Source organism: Pteropus alecto, unplaced genomic scaffold (assembly GCF_000325575.1).
Source record: "Pteropus alecto unplaced genomic scaffold, ASM32557v1 scaffold45, whole genome shotgun sequence".
Taxonomy (NCBI): Eukaryota; Metazoa; Chordata; class Mammalia; order Chiroptera; family Pteropodidae; genus Pteropus; species Pteropus alecto.
The window spans coordinates 38,504,252-38,522,643 of NW_006442491.1; the positions used below are offsets into that span (position 1 = coordinate 38,504,252).

The window sequence follows — 18,392 nt, forward strand, 5'->3', positions numbered from 1 at the left end:
CTGCAAGGACGTGGTATTTGTGCTAAAATCTCAATGGGAGGGAACAGACGTACAAAGATCTGGAGGCGGTTTCTAGGCAGAAGCAGCAGCAAGTGGAAAGACCAGAAATGGGCCTGACCTGTGTCAGAGGAACAGAAAAAAAAACAATGTGTCTGGAACGGAGTAAAGCACAAAGAACGGTCTGAGATGTCAGAGAAATAATAGCCAGGGGCCAGATCTAGACTCTCCTGAGCCATCGCTAAGAGACAAAAGAAGGGTTTTAAGCAGCCACTCTACGCAGAATGGCTTCTAGGAGAGCAAGAGAGAATACAGGGATAATGTATTACTGCTGTAGAAATCCAGAGGAGAGAGGATTCTAAATACATTTTTGAGAAGAACCTCCCAGCATCTCTAGATCACTGTCTGCAACATAACAGGCATTAAATCCTTAATGCATTTTATCCTATCCCTATCACGTGTGATACTATACTGCTTAGCTTCTGGTCTGAATCATCCACAGGATGAGGCTTAATGGAGGCAGGAACTACATCAATCTAGTCCACTCTCTCCTCTCAAAATGGAAGGCCAGCTTCTGAAGAAGATCCACTTAAAAATACTCCTACAGACGCTGCAGGAATAACTACACTAATGCAAAAATGTCAGTGCCCCTGAGAAGCGGTGCTAGTGTTTGGAACTTAGCAGTCTAAGGAAGCTCTCTAAAATACAAAGAAACAAAGGGGTGTGGGAAGCCCAAGAGGCGTCGGGTTAACGTTCATCTATAAAGAGTCTACCTGGAACAAAAAGCAGGACTTCATAAGAGGCAGACTAAAGAGACTAACGCTTCACTGGAATCCCGGCAGCCGCACTACACTGCGACATGCAGATCGACTCCAGCTCAGATTTTGGCAAAAGCGACGAGACCGGTGGCGCCAGGAGCACCCCACGCACCAGGCGGTAAGTGGCAGCAATTTGGAAACGAGAATTTCCTCAGGTTAAAAAGCGGTCAGTAGAAAATACGACACCTGGCTGGAGGCTTTAAACACAGGACGCAGCACGGACGGTAAAGAACTAAAATTCACTTTCAAATACTACCTGAGAGTCAATTCCTCACTATTTTCAAACAAGAGATTATAAGAATAAGACCACCTGTCATTATCTGTTAATGTTGTTTTAACTGAGTGCCTCTGAATTCGAGTCACTTTTTTTCTAGATTCAATGCACTTTATTCATGTGAACGAAGTTTTATCTGACATTAACATGTAATTTCTGAAAAGCTTATGTTAAAAAAACTAGTATTGAAATTTAGCATTAATTTTTGTTGCAATAAACATCAGAAATAGTTTTCATGTCTAATTGGCTTGATAGGTTATCATGCTAATCTAAATTACTGAGATAACGCTGAAATACGTTAAAATAACGAGAATAAATATACAAAGAAAAATACATTAAATTAAGACATTCTAAGTGCACATATACATACATATAAAATGGCATAGAGATAATAAAACTTACATCACTATCTCCAGCAATGTAGAATGAGAGAGTCTGGCTCCCAAGATTAAAGTCTATCCAAAATTCCTCAAGTTTTTCATCTGATGGTATTTGCAGCTAATAAAACAAACATATTAAACTAATATATCCTATGCTTTTAAAAGTGACAGCAGAGAACCGCAGTCAGGTAATATCGTGGTTGCCTTATTTTATTTTTTTGCTAAGAGTATAGGTAGAAGGTGAAAGGAGATAGTACAGCATTTAAATCAATTTCGAAACAATCTGCTTAGTATTATACACAGAAGTCAGCCAGCTCCAAGAAATCACAAACGCAAATAAAGGTTAAAATATTCATTTGTATATATTCATGAATGATAAATCAATAATGGGCTTGATTAGGGAAACAAGAAAATGTGAAGTACAGCCTTTATATTTCATTTATCCTTAGCTACAAATACACCAGGTCACAAAATGTCTTAGATATAAAATATGAGACCAGCTCTATTTGAGATCTGATTATGACAAGAATATTTTAAATGTTCTTTTCAATTGGTAACCTGTAATTCACTTGACCCTTAGCATCAAAATTCATTGAATAACTAAAACATGATAAATCTAAAACTTACCTCATATTCATCAAGAAATGCTGATAAACAAGGAAATGTAAAGACCCTGAAATAAATAGTAGATTGAGTTAAACAAAAAATTAATAAGCTTTCACAGAATAAGCTTCACTAGCCACAGAAACCCTGTCTAGGATCAAAAGAAAATCAGGCAGTGGTCCTAACAATTTATGCAAAATCCTGTCTCCTTCTTTATTAGTTTTTAGAGTAAAAAGCTTAATGTAAATTTATTCCTGCAGAGAGAGCCTATTACTCAGGATACTAAACCTGCCACTTTGACTGACGTGATCGTACCATCCCGTGTTCTGTGCTGTTGACCGTGAGCAGAGCCTCATTTTAGCTCAGACTGTTAATACAATGGGAGTACTCACAGGACTTAGATGGAAGAGGAAAAGCGAATAATACTCCTAAGAAAAATGGCTGAATTCACTGACCACTTCCTTGGTCAGATGGAAGTACTTAGCATATAATAACCTCATTTAATCTTCATAACACACATGTGAAGTAGGTATTATTAGTATTCTTATTTCACAGCTAAGGAAACTGAGGCAAGCATGGTTAAATAATTTGCCCAATGTTAAAATAGGGAGACAGGAACCTATGATTCAAATCCAAGGTATGACTCCTTGCACTTGACCCTCAATCATCCAATGCGTTCTGCGCACCTACAAGGTACCAGGAGCAGCGCTGCAAATACTGTGTTCTGTCATTACCAAAAGTGATAAAAATTTGTTACTTATCCTTCCATGCCCATTCCTGGGATTAAATAACCTGCATTAAGTTTACCTTCTCTTGTCTCCAAGCATGCCATTCACAAGGTTGAGAAAAATCCTGCAATCCTAAAAAAAAAAAAAAAACTTTCAAAATGCACAGTAATTTTTAAAAGCTATTGTTAATTTGTTATTTTTGTACTACTTACTGTTTCAAATTCGGAGTCTTTAATTCCTTTAAATGCATTAGCAATAAAATCCATTGAAAACCAATGGCACGCGAGTTCTCGTCTTTGTTTTTCTGTAGTCATCCTGCATAAAGCTTCTACGATACCTACTTGTAAGTCGTAATCTTTAAAAAAAAAAGTTAATGTATTATTTGACATCATGAAAATTAAGAGTTTATAAAAGTTGATATATTTTATAAGGTATTAGAACAAGCAAGAGACATACGGAAAATATTAGGGTAATTTACTCATCTTTGGTCATTTTCTTCACATGAATTAGAACTAGTTCATTATTACAGGAATGCACACGGCCCAAATAACAAGTTTACTAATAGAAGGAGTGAATTTTTTTAAAAGGATATTTAAAAAAGACACTCCTATATATTCAAAGACTATGAAATATCGATTATTAGAGTTGTGAATTGTAAAATAACCCATACAACGGTCTATAAAATTGCAGAATCTTTGTATTCTTTTTGTGTAATGAGGTTTACAGTTATTCCGAAGTACTTTAAACCAGTGGTTTATTCTTTATGTAAATCACTACATCAAAATTTTATCATTTGAAACTTAGGAAAGAAAATTTGAGTTTTAATAAACACATTGTTTAATAAGAAATCTATCAATCCCAAGAATATTTAACTTTCTAACTTCATAAAATACCGTTTGAGGAATTTCTTAGCAAAAGTAATTCAAATCTATTGAAAAATTAAGTTATAATCCAGAAATCTACTATTAGGTACAAATTATATTTAACAAGTCCTACTGTAATGCTTAATTATTATTTCAGTCCCACGAATATCTATCATTTATTTATTACAGTAATTAATAATTACTTGATTAGTTAATAATTCCCTCACATCTCGCTACATTTAGTTTGACTGAAAAGACATTTTCTAGGAAATGTGAAATATTTCCAAATATAAACCTTTTGAAAAAACTTACCTCCAGCATCTAAAATCCTCTCTCCCATACTACTCCTGTGAATCAAAACAACAGATTATGTACTAGGTTAGTATCAATTAAACAGAAAGTCAATATGTTTGGGGGGAAATACTTCACTAAAATTTACAATTGGCCGGTATCATAGACTTTTGCAGAAATTATATCCATAAAATATGTTAGAAACCTACAACAGTTTATCGGTTTTAATTGTTAATGAAATGCATGGTTGCCTTATTGCCTTATAAATATCCTTTAAATTCCTGACTTGAACCACTAAAGAAATATAGTACAAATTATTACATGAGAATTAACATTTCTTGGTTAGACAGTATTTTCCTGGCATCTGGAGGCATTTTGTCAAGCATAGCATTCATTTTTTTTATAGTCTAGAAAAGAAGAAAAGAGATAATCCATTAATTTTTATATTCAGTGAAACATTTAAGTATTTAGGAAAACATTCCAGGTAAACTTAGAAGCCTATTTTTTTTTTCTTAATTATAAGATTTTATGCAGGGAATGGAGAAGAATACAGAGAAGAATGTAAGTATAAAATAGTGAATACAAAAACATAAAATAGAGAATATCAAAAATAGAATATACCATGATTCCTATATACTTAAAGCAGTTATAATCTTTGCAATGACATGTTATCACTTTATTATAAGAACTAGGAAAGCAAAAAAATATTACATTAATATTTGTTCTTATGGTTATACACATGTACAGACATCTATACATTATGGGTTATTTTTAGCGTTTAAATACTTAAGAACTTCTAAGATCTAGATGGCATATTCTCGTATGAGCAATATGTATACATAAACCCATATGGTTAACATAAACGCATGTTAGGCAATGAATTGTTAACAGAAATATACTACATGATAATTAAATGCCAACATTAAATATTCAATTTGATAACTGCTACCACATTTTCTTCATTTTCTCATTTTTAGGTTTGAAAAGAAAATCTAACAAATGACTTTACCTCCTGATGAATACAAATATTCACCCTTGAGTCAATAATTAGGGCACAAATTCGAGGGACGAAACTTTCCGCTACTTGCCTTTTACCTGAAAGTGTTAAATTATTGATAAGTGTGAATTTAAATACTTTTAAACAATAGACTTTACTTGTATGAGTTAATGGAAAGGAAGTACCAATTCAGTTCACAAGGCCCACTTGACTGGCCTGGGCGTCAGTAAGCATGAAATTCAGGGCTGGTTCTGCCACTAACTAGCTGTGTGGCTTTGGGGAGGAAAAAAAAATAACATTCAACAGATGGGACGGATCTTAATTCTGGCAAAGAGATCCAAATCTAGCTTCTCCTTTCGTGCACAAAAGGCAGTATTACTTTTTTGGATGAAATAAATATAAAAGTAGAAATTTCTAGTATGAGGTTTTGAGAAAACTGGCCTAATTTATAGTCATACCTCAAAAATATCATACTAGTCATCACCTCTCAACAACATGAAGTCCTTAGTATCTTGAGCTATTTCTAAATGTTAATCCTATTCTCAAAAGACAAGGCTTTATCAATATTAAATATATTCAGAGGAATTTTCCACATGCTATTTTATAATGCAAATTTTAAGAATAATTTTATGGCGATACCACAACAAAAATATAAAACCTTCCAAAGTGACTACATTGAAAGAAAAAAAAAATCACTCAATTAGGTGAAAAGATATAATTTAAAAAACCTGTTGGATCACTGTATAATCACTGGTAGTTTAGGACTATTCTTCTCCTCTGAAAATGTAGGAATTTAGACCTGATAACCACCAATAATCTTTTAAAATGTTCTGGCTTTAAAGGTAGCAAATAGTGACTATTCCTTTATTCATAAATAATTCACCAGCCTCAGAAACCTTAGGTAATTCTTCCTCAGGCAACACGGATAAACTGGAACTGACTGCTCACCGACGAGCCACAAGTAAAAAAAGACTTACAACTCATTCTCAGTGTACTATTGAAAATATTGTTCCATTAGCTCAAGGGTTGGCAGACTACAGCCCATGAACCAAATCCAACCCACTGACCATTTCTGTATTATTCGCCAGCAGGTACTCTGTGCAAATATTTGAATCTATCATGTTTAATTGAACCAGTGGTGTCCAGATGAACTTCAGGCACTTTCGTGAACTTGGCTGTCATCACTTACCATTGAATGATTTTGGTAAATAGCTTGGGCTGCAGAGTTGATATTGTTTAATGAGCTCAACCCCAAATTACAATGTGAAATCACGGGATATGAGAACTCACACGTCAGTAAAATAAAATCATTTCAATGAAACTAAGGTTATCTGATTCACAAGTAATGCCAAGCTGCTTCCTATATTTCCTGGGCTGTCGAAAGTTAAACCAAAAGTGATCTCCATTCCCATGCAAATTTGTAGGGGACATATTTTTCAAGCTCCCACTATAGGTCCAGCAGCATTTTTGGACACTGATGTAATTGCAGAGGAAAATTCCATATGTACAAATTAATTTAATTATGCAACTGAGGCGCTTCCATCTAACCTTCGACTGAAAGTGATTAATCTGCAATGCAATGCCATTCTAAAAGGCAAATACTAAGAATCTAATGTAATTCTATGTTTTCCAAGTGATGAATATGCTCAATTAAAATCATGCTCATTAATATTAGTATTTATTATCAGCATATTTTCTAATGCAGTATACATTAAATCTCATTACAGATAAGCATGAACAAATGATCATTTACAATCAATTTCAATAGCAAAAACTAACTTAGAACCTTAATAAGTGAAATGTCATCCCCTCAAAAAATAGTGTTATTCTCCTTATTAGTATACCTGTATCACAAAAACATTGTACTCAATTATTATATTTTGAATTGCATCAATAAAACATTTTGTGGAAATTTGTTTCTTCCTTGTTCTATAAATACCTTCATAATATCCTTGTTTTTTTCTTGGACCGCGAAGCCTAAAATATTTACTATCCGACCCTTTATAGAAAAGGTTTGTTGATTGATCCCAGAATTAGATAATGAATTCCTAATGTTAGGGCAATAGTATGAGAATTGCAAAATTATACCAAAACTCTAACTGCAAATTGTTCCATAGAAATAAAATTTTTATTATACCTTCATCATTGGTGTCATACATGACCTGAAAGAAAGTGAATAATATTTAATTTATAACTATATTATGAACCATCACAGATAGTATTAAAACAACAGGTTACATCCAAACTCAAACATATTTAACATTTATATATTAACTATTTAATCAGGATAAATGTTTAATACCGTCTGAATAGACTAATCCAACTGAGTCACAAACCAATCTATTAGTGACTTTCAGGCAGACGGCATATAGAATACAAGTTGTTTTTAATTAAACACAAGCTTTATACCATCAGTCAATGTGATCTTTACCATCAAAAGATCAAATAAGTCTTCTATCATACTTATAACACCTTCATCTTTTGAATTTCCTCGACTCAGAATAATCTCCTTGGATTTTTCGAACCAGGCAACCATGTAAAAAAAGAAATATATATTAGTTACTTTAAATTCAACTTTGAGAATGTACATACCTTTATATAAATAGTAAACCTAGGACTAAAGAAACATTAGAACTCAAAATTCCAGTATCGTATCAAAACAAGCTTATGCTTTTAAAATCTTCGTTGTTTGGGGATTTTGGTAACTCGTTATATTTTCCATTGTTTGGGTGGGAGTGGCTGAAGTTAACCCGAATTCCAGGTAGAAGACCTTAATTTTTTCCTTCACATGCCTAGTTCAGGTACACTCATAATAGATAAGAATAAATGATCACCAGTTAGATTTGGGCATTGTTGCTGTTTGAAAAGTTTTGATTTCACTTTTAATTCAGATATGAGTGTAGACTACATCCCAAGCTCTGTTCTCGGCACTGGGGTAGACAGCAGTGAACAAGAGAGACAAAAATCAATATTCTACATTCTAACATGGCAGATAGACAATGAATATTAAAAAAATAACGTTAGATTGTGATTAATTTAAGATGAGCTAAAAAGAAAATAAAGCGAGGAAAGGCCTTAGGGAGTCTTGTGACTTTAAATTCACGTGATTTTCTAGGTGTCTGTGTACAGTTTCCTTGTGATCTTTATCTTTGCGACACATACCACAGGTTATAAAAATATTTGTTTTATCTCAAAGTTTTATATAAAGTCTCCATACTTATTTTTCAACAGTTTGAACCATTTATTAGAAAGCATACCTTTAATCATCTTTCCCTCACATGAATGTTATATATTCTATACTTATCTTTTGGACCAGTCCTTGTTTCATTAAAGTTTGAAGTCCGGCTTGCCCCAATATACTGATATTTTTGCCACATCTTCCAAAAGAAATCAAAATAGTTGAAACAGTTTGAATATCCTTTTTATTAAGTTCCTGAAATGAGAAGTACGCATTTAAACATCTATTGACACAAAATAGTGTGGAACTTTGCTTTATAATAGGAGCTTTATAATCCTCACAAATCCTGGAAGTTAGCCATTATCATAATCTCCAAGAACAAAAGACAAAAGTGTGGTTTAAAAAAAGCAACCTGCCTAGAGCCAGTGAATGACAAACTCAGTACGAAAATGCAGATCTGTATAAATTCAAGAAACTTTAGACTGATACAAAGAATCAGTTACCTTCCATTCTAAAAAGCTCCTGACTATCTAACAGATACAAGAATTGTTTACTCAATCTTTTAGAGTCAAAGCAAGTCTAAGATACTGGGTGAGACTGCCAATAATCACGGCTTCACATATAAAACTGCCTTACACATGATAAATCAAGTCAAAGGTTTTGGATCATTTTTATTTTTGCAAGTACCAGGCATTGCCCTTATAACATGAAGAATATGCTGACAGGCTTTTAAAAAAATAGATCAAGTTGTTTAAACCCCGAACAGGTAAACTGTTTTTCCCTAGTTTAGGTAACTCTGTAAACACAGCTTTTTGTTTATTTTATTTAGAAAATGGTCCAATATGTCATTTGGAACTCTTCAAAAAAGTAAGCAAGTGGTGAAATAAACATTTATTTATATAATTATAGTCAAGCTTGCCATAGCCTTATTCATTTATTCTAATAGAGTGCTTCTTCCTAGAAAGGAGATAGCGATCTAATGATTTTAACGATCATTCGACAGAAATATTTACCCTGCATATAAGGTCATCCAACTTGTGCAAGAACTGTTTGCTGCATTTAATCGTCACATCGTCACAAATGTCAATTTGTAAAAGTGTTTTCAAAGGTTTGAAATCATTTTTTCTTAACGCATCATCAATGCATTTTTCCAACTGCTAGAGAAACATAGTTAACGGCACATATTGAATCAACGTCAAAATTAAGTCAACTTATGCAATCTAGTAATTTGATCATTGTTTTTACATCAAAATTCTCAGAAGAGCTTATACAATATCAACTCATTTATTTAAAAAAAAAAAAAAAAACCATCCGCTATTAAATTTGGAGTAATGTAGAGATTAACTTTTTTTGATAAGACTCTACATAGGAAAAATACACTTTACTAATTTTCCACTTCCTATCTTAAATTGTAAAGTCATCGTTATGTTGGACTCAACAAAAACTTGTTAATGAAAGAAAATAAACTTTATAGTAATATATAATACCATGGATAAAACCTCAACATATCTCTCTCATTAACTTCTTAATGAGGTTTAAATAGTAAAAAAAGCAGACAGGCAAAAGCACTATTTAGAAACTATGTCAACCAATGTGATAAGCATTACACACATATTTATGATACTACACATTTAGTCATATGCTGCATAACGACGTTTTGGTCAACGACAGACCTTAAATAGGATGGTGGCCCCACAGGGTTATAATGGAGTTGGAAACCTCCTTTTGCTTAGTGACGTTGTAGCCACTGTAACCTATCACCATACTCACGTGTTTGTGGAGAAGCTCGTGTAGACAACTTACTGTGCTGCAGGTCGTATGAAGGTATAGCACACACAAGTATATATGGTACAGAAGATTTGATGATAATAAGTGACTATGTTACTGGTTCACGCATTTACTTTGCTAAACTTTCTATTGTTATTTTAGAACGCACTCTTTCTACCTAAAAGACAGACGTGCTGTAGAACAGTCTGCTGTCCTAGGTCGCCGGTAGCCTCATATTTCATGCGTACTGCATCTCGATTGCATCATTTTCTCTTGTGTTCGATTTACTCTCGTGTTGGTTTATGAATTCGGTGTGGCCTAAATGTCCAGTGTTTATAAAGTCGACAGTAGTACAGTCATGATCCAGGCCTTTGCAGTCACCACCACTTACTTACTCAGTCACTCGCTCAGGGCAACGATTCCTGCAAGCTCTATTCATAGTAAGCGTTGTACTGTTTTCATCTTTTATACCATATTTTTACTTACCTTGCCCATGTTTAGATACACACACACACTGTTGTGTTATAAGTGCCTACAGTGTTCAGTACAGTAACATGCTATACAAGTTTGCAGGCTAGGAGCGCCAGGCTACCCCACACAGCGTCGGTGTGTAGTAGGCCGTACCGCCCAGGCTTGTGTAAGTGTACTATGATGTCCACACAACAAAACTGCCCAACGGTGCATTTCATGGAAAGCACACCCGTCGTTAAGCAGGGTGTGACTGTATAAACTTTATAAAATCTGCCGTCCCTGGTTTTAATGTACACATCATTAATAAGAAATTTTCATACTATAATCTGATCACCAGACTTGGTGGTGAATTGCATACGAGTTAATTATATTAAAACTTACTCTTTACCTAAATGCAACTATCTTATGATCTTAAACCTTGATATAAAAATACCAGAAGTTATACATGAATCAGTGAACAATTCTTTTAAAAGATATATATACACATATGTATATAATTAGCATCTATAATAATTTAAATATTCTTAATACAGCTTTAAAAACAAATCTATTGGAAAAAATGAATGGATAACATTTTAATTTATTCTACTCTCAACCATTTCATGAAAACAAGTAAGCTTTGTCTTTCTTTAAAATATAGCACTTAATACCTTAAACAAAGTGATTTTAGCAACTAAAATAAAATACTTTTGTTCTAGGGCTACTTACCTGGAGATCTGGTCTTATTGGCATTTTGACTTAATTTTAAAATGGCCAGACAAAACACCTGTAAAAAACAAAAACACATACTTTCTGTATCTGTTCTATATATTTACAGTTTAAAAATCTTAACACACTCAAATAAGCATTGCTGCTTATACCGAAGGCAATAAATACTGTTTCTTTGAGTTCCTCACTGTTTAAGAAATTACTCATTTGAATCTGGCCAAAGAAGTTTTAAGAAAAAAGCCCGAAGATCATTTATTTGAGCTTTCTCTTTTTATAAATTACTTAAACATCAAGAACCCTGCTAGCGTGTCACAAAACTAGTTAGTGAAGGAAGACGACCTGGATCTCCCTCATCTGAGATTCCTGCTATATTTGTTTCAACTTTGGGAACAAGAAAAATAATCTTTTTTTTTTTTCCAAACACCTACAGCACCTGGTCTTCCTAGGTGGTCTCCCATCCAAGTACTAACCAGGCCCGGCCCTGCTTAGCTTCCGAGATCAGACGAGATTGAGCACCTTCAGAGTGGCATGGCCATAGACTAAGAAAAATAATCTTGAATTATTGTCTAAATGATATTCGGCTAGAAATACAATATTTAAGAAGGGAAGACTATGTAAGTATATTACTAAAGTATAGGATACATGAGAACGTACCAATACACAACGAGAGGAGGCCGAGATAACCTAAGCATTTTCCCTTCCGACGGGGATGTAAACAGGAAACAACAGGTTACACTAAGCACCACCTACCACCTTAACAGAAGTATCTAACATCTCCAAATGCAACTTGGAAGTTAGCTCTATAAAGGAAAAGAATACAGTATTTTCTAGATATATTGTGACTAGAACAATTTAAAAACAATCTGTACTAAGAAGAGCTTTGTAACAGAATCACCAGGAAACTCAACACAGAGGTGATTAGTCCAAGAGCTATAGAGGACTGTGTACCTGTAAGACAAGCGGCATCGGTCAGTCTACCTTCTTGCAAACATGCTGGTAGAGAAATTTACATACATATAAGGCATACAAAAGGGATGACTAAAAAAAAAAAAAAAAAAAAAAAGAGAAAGAAAGAAATTTCTTTTATTTCCAAAGTTTAACTCTAGGGAAAAAGTTCGGATCCCCAGAGAACCATTTGCTCCATGTACATAAGGAGCCACGTCTAAAGATGTTTCTGCAGCATTGTTTTGAGTGGCAATAATTCAAAAGCACCTAGATGAGATTTGGGAATGAGAGAAGGCAAAGAATGAATAAACTATGGTATATGATAATCAATTTGTGAATATGTTATATTATAATTTATTTAACTTATATTCACAAATTGATCATATACCATAGTTAAAATTTAACATACCCAGAATTTTAGATATTTGCAGTCAAACAACTGATTAAAAACATACTACCAAATGATACATGTGTGTGTGTACAGATTATTTACCTACACCACTCAGGACAGCTGGAATGCTTGCCAGGCTCACTGGGAAAGAAGAATAAAGAGTTTCACAGAACCGTAATTGGCTATTTGTCAAAGGAAGAATTTCGTTTCATTAGTAATTTAGACTTATACATCTTTCTAAAAGTAAATTCTTGCCAAAATGCATGTGGGTCCAAAACAGGGGATTGGTAAATCCTGGGTTTGGGTTATCGTGAGGGAAATGAAACGGCCAACGCCAGCCTCTGCAGTTAAGCAGCTAAGAGCCCAGCTACTCCATCCAAATCTAGCCCGGGCCTGGTTGCGATCGTCTGTTCTGGCTTAGCTATCTAGGCCTGTGGCTAGCGAGACATTCCAGCACAGAGCGATGATTCCAGGATCTCTGCATAGTTAGCAATCATTTACCTGACTCAGATCTGACCCGGACCCTCTCTGGCTTCCCCCGTTCCTACGAAGGAGCATTTTCTACTTGACTTCACTCTTTCATTCTTCCCAGGCCATCACAGAGGACAGAAATTTAGCCTGATCTTGTTTGCAAATGTCATTCCACATGCTGTCATAAGATTTTAGCTTAAAACGTGTGTGTGCTTCATGAACAGAAAACTTGCTTCATGAGTGGAAAATAGAAAACAAAATAGGAAAAGTGTCATCTCAAATATGGAGGTATAAAATAAGCACTGGAGGTCAGCAACCACAGGGAGGCTGATGAGGAACCAGCATAGGGACAGTGTAGGCCGGGAGAGCCCTGAACACCCGCCCCCCCCCCCTGCCACTATCATCATGGGACTGAAAGCTCGTGGGGCGGGGGGTAGTGGGGGGTGGCGGTGCTGTCTTCAGGAGGAAACTTTCCTTGGGATACAGAGACCAGGTTGAGGACATGATCCAGAATATCACGAAAGGATGAAATAATAAAATATTCAGAAAAGAAAGTTGAGATATGAAGAAGAAATGCAGACATTCCAATATCTATTCAATAATTCCAGAAATTTTTTAAAAATAGTGGGGTGACAACGAATGAATAGCCACAACTTTCCCAATATAAACATACACAAATTAAAAATTCCAAGGAAAATAAAGTATATCTAGAAACATTGTGAGGCTGTTTCTGAATACGAATACAAGAAAATCTTAAGTTGCCAGAGCAAAAACCAACAAAAGCATGAAAAAGAATCAAAATAATAGATACACTTTCTCACAATGCAATACATTTAGAAGTCAGCTGCAAAGGTGGCTTCAAACTTCCTACTTATTTGGAAACTAAAATATGTGCATTTGAATAGTCCATGAGATACAAAAATATAAAATGTCAAAATGTTTGAATGTACACAAAAATGTGCACATATAAAAATCTACAGGAATCAACAAAGGAATACTTAAACGCAACTCACTGACTGGATGAATTTCTTAAAAGGTGACAAACAACTAGCCAAAAGAAACAGACCCACAGGATCTCCAGATGGTAAGGCTATTAGACAAATAAACATGGTACATATAAAAATTACAAAACACTGAGAATTTTGGCAAACAACTGGAGACTGGGGTGACTAGGGTGTAAAAAAGGTATAGAAAATTTGAAAAATAACCAAATAATTCTAGAAACAAAAAGTCAATAACGAAAATTAAGAGCAAAATGAATGATTTAAATAGCAGACTAGATACGGATGAAATGAAAATTAGAGAAACGGGCCATATCAAAATATCCAGAATGAAAGTACAGATACAAAACTATGGGGGTGGGGAGGGGGAACCAGAAGATAGAGTAAGCACACACAGGATAAATTATAAAGCCCTACATACGTGCAACTGTAATCCCGGGAGAGGAAATAGTGAATGGGGCAGAAGCAATACCTAAAAAATGACTGAGAATTCCTCAAAACCAATAAAAGACATCAAATTATAAATTCAAAAAGCCCTATGAACTCCAGCAGGAAAAAGAAAAAAGATATCCAGCTATACCATAGAAAACTGCTGAAAATCAAAGACAAAAATATTAAAAGATGCCAGAGTAAAAAAACCAAAGGTTTTAAATATCATCAATAAGAATGATAGGTGACCAATAGAAACTGAAAGCCAGAAGACTTAGAGTAACATCTTGAAAGACTTAAACCACACATTAGACCAGATGACCCTAACAGACATAGGTAGAACATTCCATCCAACAGCATTCTTCTCAAGTGCACATGGAACATTCTCCAGGACAGATCAGATGTTAGAGCACAAAATAAATCTTAATAAATTTAAGATTAAAATCATATCAAGCATGTTTTCCAAACACGACGGCATGAAATCTAGAACTCAATTACAAGAAAATTAAATATTTTACAACTACGTGGAGATTAAACAATGTGCTCCTGAATACCCAATGAATCAAAGGATATACCAAAAAATACCTTGAGACAAATGAAAATGGAAAGAGAACACACCAAAAACTTATGGAATACAGCAAAACGTCTAAGAGGGAAATTAATAGCAATAAACACATACATTCAGAAAAAAGATCTCAAACAACCTAACTTCACACCTCAAGGAACTAGAAAAATGAGAAAAAAAACTAAGCCCAATGCTAGTAGAAGGAAATAACAAAGATTAGAGTAGAAATAAAGGATATACAAACTAAAAAGACAAAAGGTCCATGAAACTAGGACCTGATTTTTTTGAGAAGATAAAACAAAAGATAAATATTTAGTTACCAAGGGGGGTGTGGGAAGAGGACTGAAATAAAATTACAAATGAAAGAGGAAACATTACAACTTATAACACAGAAATACCTAGGACCATAAGAGACGACATGAACAATTACAGCCAATAAATCGGACAACCTGGAAGAAATGGCAGCTATAAGAAACATCCAAAGTATCAAGACTAACTCAGAAAATCTGAATAGATCAATTCCTAGTAAGGAGACTGAATCAGTAATCAAGAAAACTCTCAACAAAGAAAAGCCCAGGACTAGATGGCTTCATTGATGAATTCTACCAAACATTTAAAGAACACCAGTCCTTCTTGAACTCTTCAAAAAACAAACAACAAACAAAAACAGAAAAAGAAGAAACATTTCTAAACTCATTTTAAGAACCAATATTAACCTGATACTAAAGCCAGGCAAGGATGCTACGAGAAATTACAAAATGCTGAAAGAAAAAAACTGAAAACGAGAATTCTATAGCTAGCAAAAATACTATTCAAAAATAAAGGGAAGAATCATCCTATTTATATTAAAACATATCACAAAGTTCCTATTACTAAAAGATAATATTAACAGGAAATAGACAAATGGATCAATAAAACAAAACAGAATCCAAATGCCTAACACCCAAGCATATACTGGAAGGTCACATGAGTAAGATTTTGCAAATCAGATGGGAAAAGGACAACTTGTCAATAAATGGTATGAAGAAATTAACTCACCATATGGAAAAATAAAATAAAATTAGACCTCTATCTCCTGCCATTCACAAAAATAAACTCTAGGTGAATTAACTACCTAATGTAAAATATAATGTCTAAAAACTATTAAAAGAAAATATAAGATAGCTTTCAGACTTTGCAATATGGGAAGATTTAAGACAGAAAAATCACAAAGCATGAAAAGTGACAGATATCACGTTTTTGTGCATCATTGTCTTCTTACTCACACACACACATTTCTATTAAGAAGCACCCAGGAATCTCTCTTCACTCAGAAGCCGGTACTCAGTACTGGCCCAGCTAGTCCTATAACCACAAACCCCTCCACGCTCCCAACTCACATCCTTCAGGCTCCAAAGAAACACCTCCCTTGCCCATGCCTGTGAAAGGAGGGACTGCAGTTAATTACGCTATTCCGTTTATTCTGTGTATGTTAGAAATCTTTCTTAATAACAAGTTTCAAGGATTCTGGGGTGGAGAGGGGAGGGCAAAACAATGCAGAGAAGGTTGTAGGCAGTGCTGATCCTTGCATTTTTACTTCAGAGTGGAAGTAGAATTTGAGCAACCTAAGTGCTCAGGTCAGAGAAAAGACATTAATTATCAAATCCTTCCTCTGATGGAGTTTACAGTTGATCCTTGAGTAATGAAGAGCTGCTTCTTAATAATGCCAAATGTCCATTGTCTTGCTCTCTTTGTATTCCAACTTGTAGCTCTGGAAGTATTGGCGACTTTGTGCACAGTATCTGCAACAGTTACACACAGTGACTGAGGAACATTTAGAAGCTCTAAGAATTCATAGTATTCTTTAATTTGTATATATGTGAATCTAGACATAACTGCATGAACATGATGTGGACTTTTTATAATGGCAGTTGATGGCAAGCAAACACTAAAATGGTGACTAAGTTTATTTTTATAAAAATATTAAGATTTACCTATTCAAAAATAATTTATGAAAACAATTTTAAGATTAATGTTCATTAATAATTTGTTTTACCTTAATTTTTAAAAAAATATTTCAGAAAGTTTTAAGGAATACTTTGTAGTTTTCATGTTTTGATGAAAATACATGCAAATTACTATATTTTGAATAATTATGTTTATGCATTCAGTTATCTTTGATATTTTCCCAACTGTTATAAAAATAGCTTTACATGTTTTTCTATTTTGTTGCAATAATGGTATATTTGTAAAATTGAAAACTAGAACATTTCGCAATTTGAAAACTTGATTAAAAAGTTTAAATACTTGAAATATGTTGTGGGGGCCTCTGTTTGTACCCTTTCCCTCTGGCCAGCAACTGTTGGGGCAGGCCTTCACAGCTGGAACAATTTGAATTTAAATGTAATTTTCAAAGTACTGAGAAAAAAATTATGGAATAGAAAAATTACTTATAGCCAAGAGGCACATAAAGCCAAGAAGTCCGATTTGTTTCTAGTCTACTTATGTGCAAAAAGTCAACCGAGGAAAGGAAAATTACTTGGTATCTATGCAGGCAGATTTTTTAAAAGGAAACCATCCAGTGACTCCTCCGTCCCAAGGCTGAATCCAATAGAGCCAAAAATTTAGTGCTGTCCATTAAACAAATCGACTATTAGCAACTGAAAAGGAAGGCTAAGTCTAGAAAGAAACAAAAGTGATACATTTATCCTCCCACCATGATGAGTAAACAGTTTAAAATATCTTCATGAGATACTATTTAACAGAACAAGGAATAACAGAAAGACACAGGAAACCAACCTAGAATAATTTTTAGTGTTTTTTTTGTTGTTGTTGTTTGTTTTTTTGTTCAATCAAGCAAGCTTTGAGCCCTGGTCTACTTACAGGCAAAACAGAGGAATAGTGACCAGACGAATGTGCATTCACAGGCAGAAAAAAGGATTAGTTAAAAAACAAAAAACAAACAAACAAAAAACCCCAACAACTTGACAGATAGGGGAGGCACCTAGTTTTTCCCTAACGCTGATTGCACGCATGCAACAATAACAGATCAATACGACATCCTACCATCTTACAGATATGGGACATTGTCAAACGTGAACGAGGCCAACCAAAAGGGGGCGGGGACGCCGTCTCCTCTCATGTGACTAAAATGCTAACAAAGCTATTTAATAACACTTCCAATAGCACCGCCCCCACCCCGAAGTCCAGCACACAGACCCCCTGGTACGGCGGACACCCAGGACAGAGCGGGAAAGCGGGGCGACGAAGAGACACACGCGGACGCCGAGACCGCGGGGACGGGGCGCGGCAGCAGGTGCGCGCACTTAGCTCTCCCGCCGCTGACCCAGCGCGAGACAACGCGGCGCACCTGCGGCAGGTGCACTGTTGCGGGCGCTCCCGCCGACCCATGGGGGGGTCCCCTCGACCTAACGCGGGGCTCCGCCCGGGAACTGCGCGGGCCGCAGCGACGCAGGCTGGCCCACGTTCTGACCTGCACGACCAGGGGTCGCACGAACTGGGTCAGGCCGGACACG

At 35.1% G+C, this 18,392-nt stretch overlaps 1 protein-coding gene and 1 pseudogene across 1 annotated transcript in view; both read right to left on the minus strand.

The window, feature by feature from the left end:
- The window catches only part of SYCP2 (synaptonemal complex protein 2), a 65,220-nt gene that overhangs the window by 45,945 nt on the left and 883 nt on the right, over positions 1-18,392 (minus strand). The window contains exons 2-13 of the mRNA XM_025040055.1: positions 11,076-11,133; positions 9,143-9,286; positions 8,256-8,384; positions 7,383-7,487; positions 7,089-7,113; positions 4,964-5,049; positions 4,276-4,361; positions 3,976-4,010; positions 3,013-3,155; positions 2,880-2,932; positions 2,097-2,142; positions 1,492-1,587 (exon numbers count right to left, since the gene is read on the minus strand). Of these exons, the coding sequence (XP_024895823.1) occupies positions 1,492-1,587; positions 2,097-2,142; positions 2,880-2,932; positions 3,013-3,155; positions 3,976-4,010; positions 4,276-4,361; positions 4,964-5,049; positions 7,089-7,113; positions 7,383-7,487; positions 8,256-8,384; positions 9,143-9,286; positions 11,076-11,099 (972 nt within the window). The 5' untranslated portion in view covers positions 11,100-11,133. The remainder of the gene's footprint in view (positions 1-1,491; positions 1,588-2,096; positions 2,143-2,879; positions 2,933-3,012; positions 3,156-3,975; positions 4,011-4,275; positions 4,362-4,963; positions 5,050-7,088; positions 7,114-7,382; positions 7,488-8,255; positions 8,385-9,142; positions 9,287-11,075; positions 11,134-18,392) is intronic.
- Positions 11,497-11,615, minus strand: LOC112471073 (annotated as a pseudogene).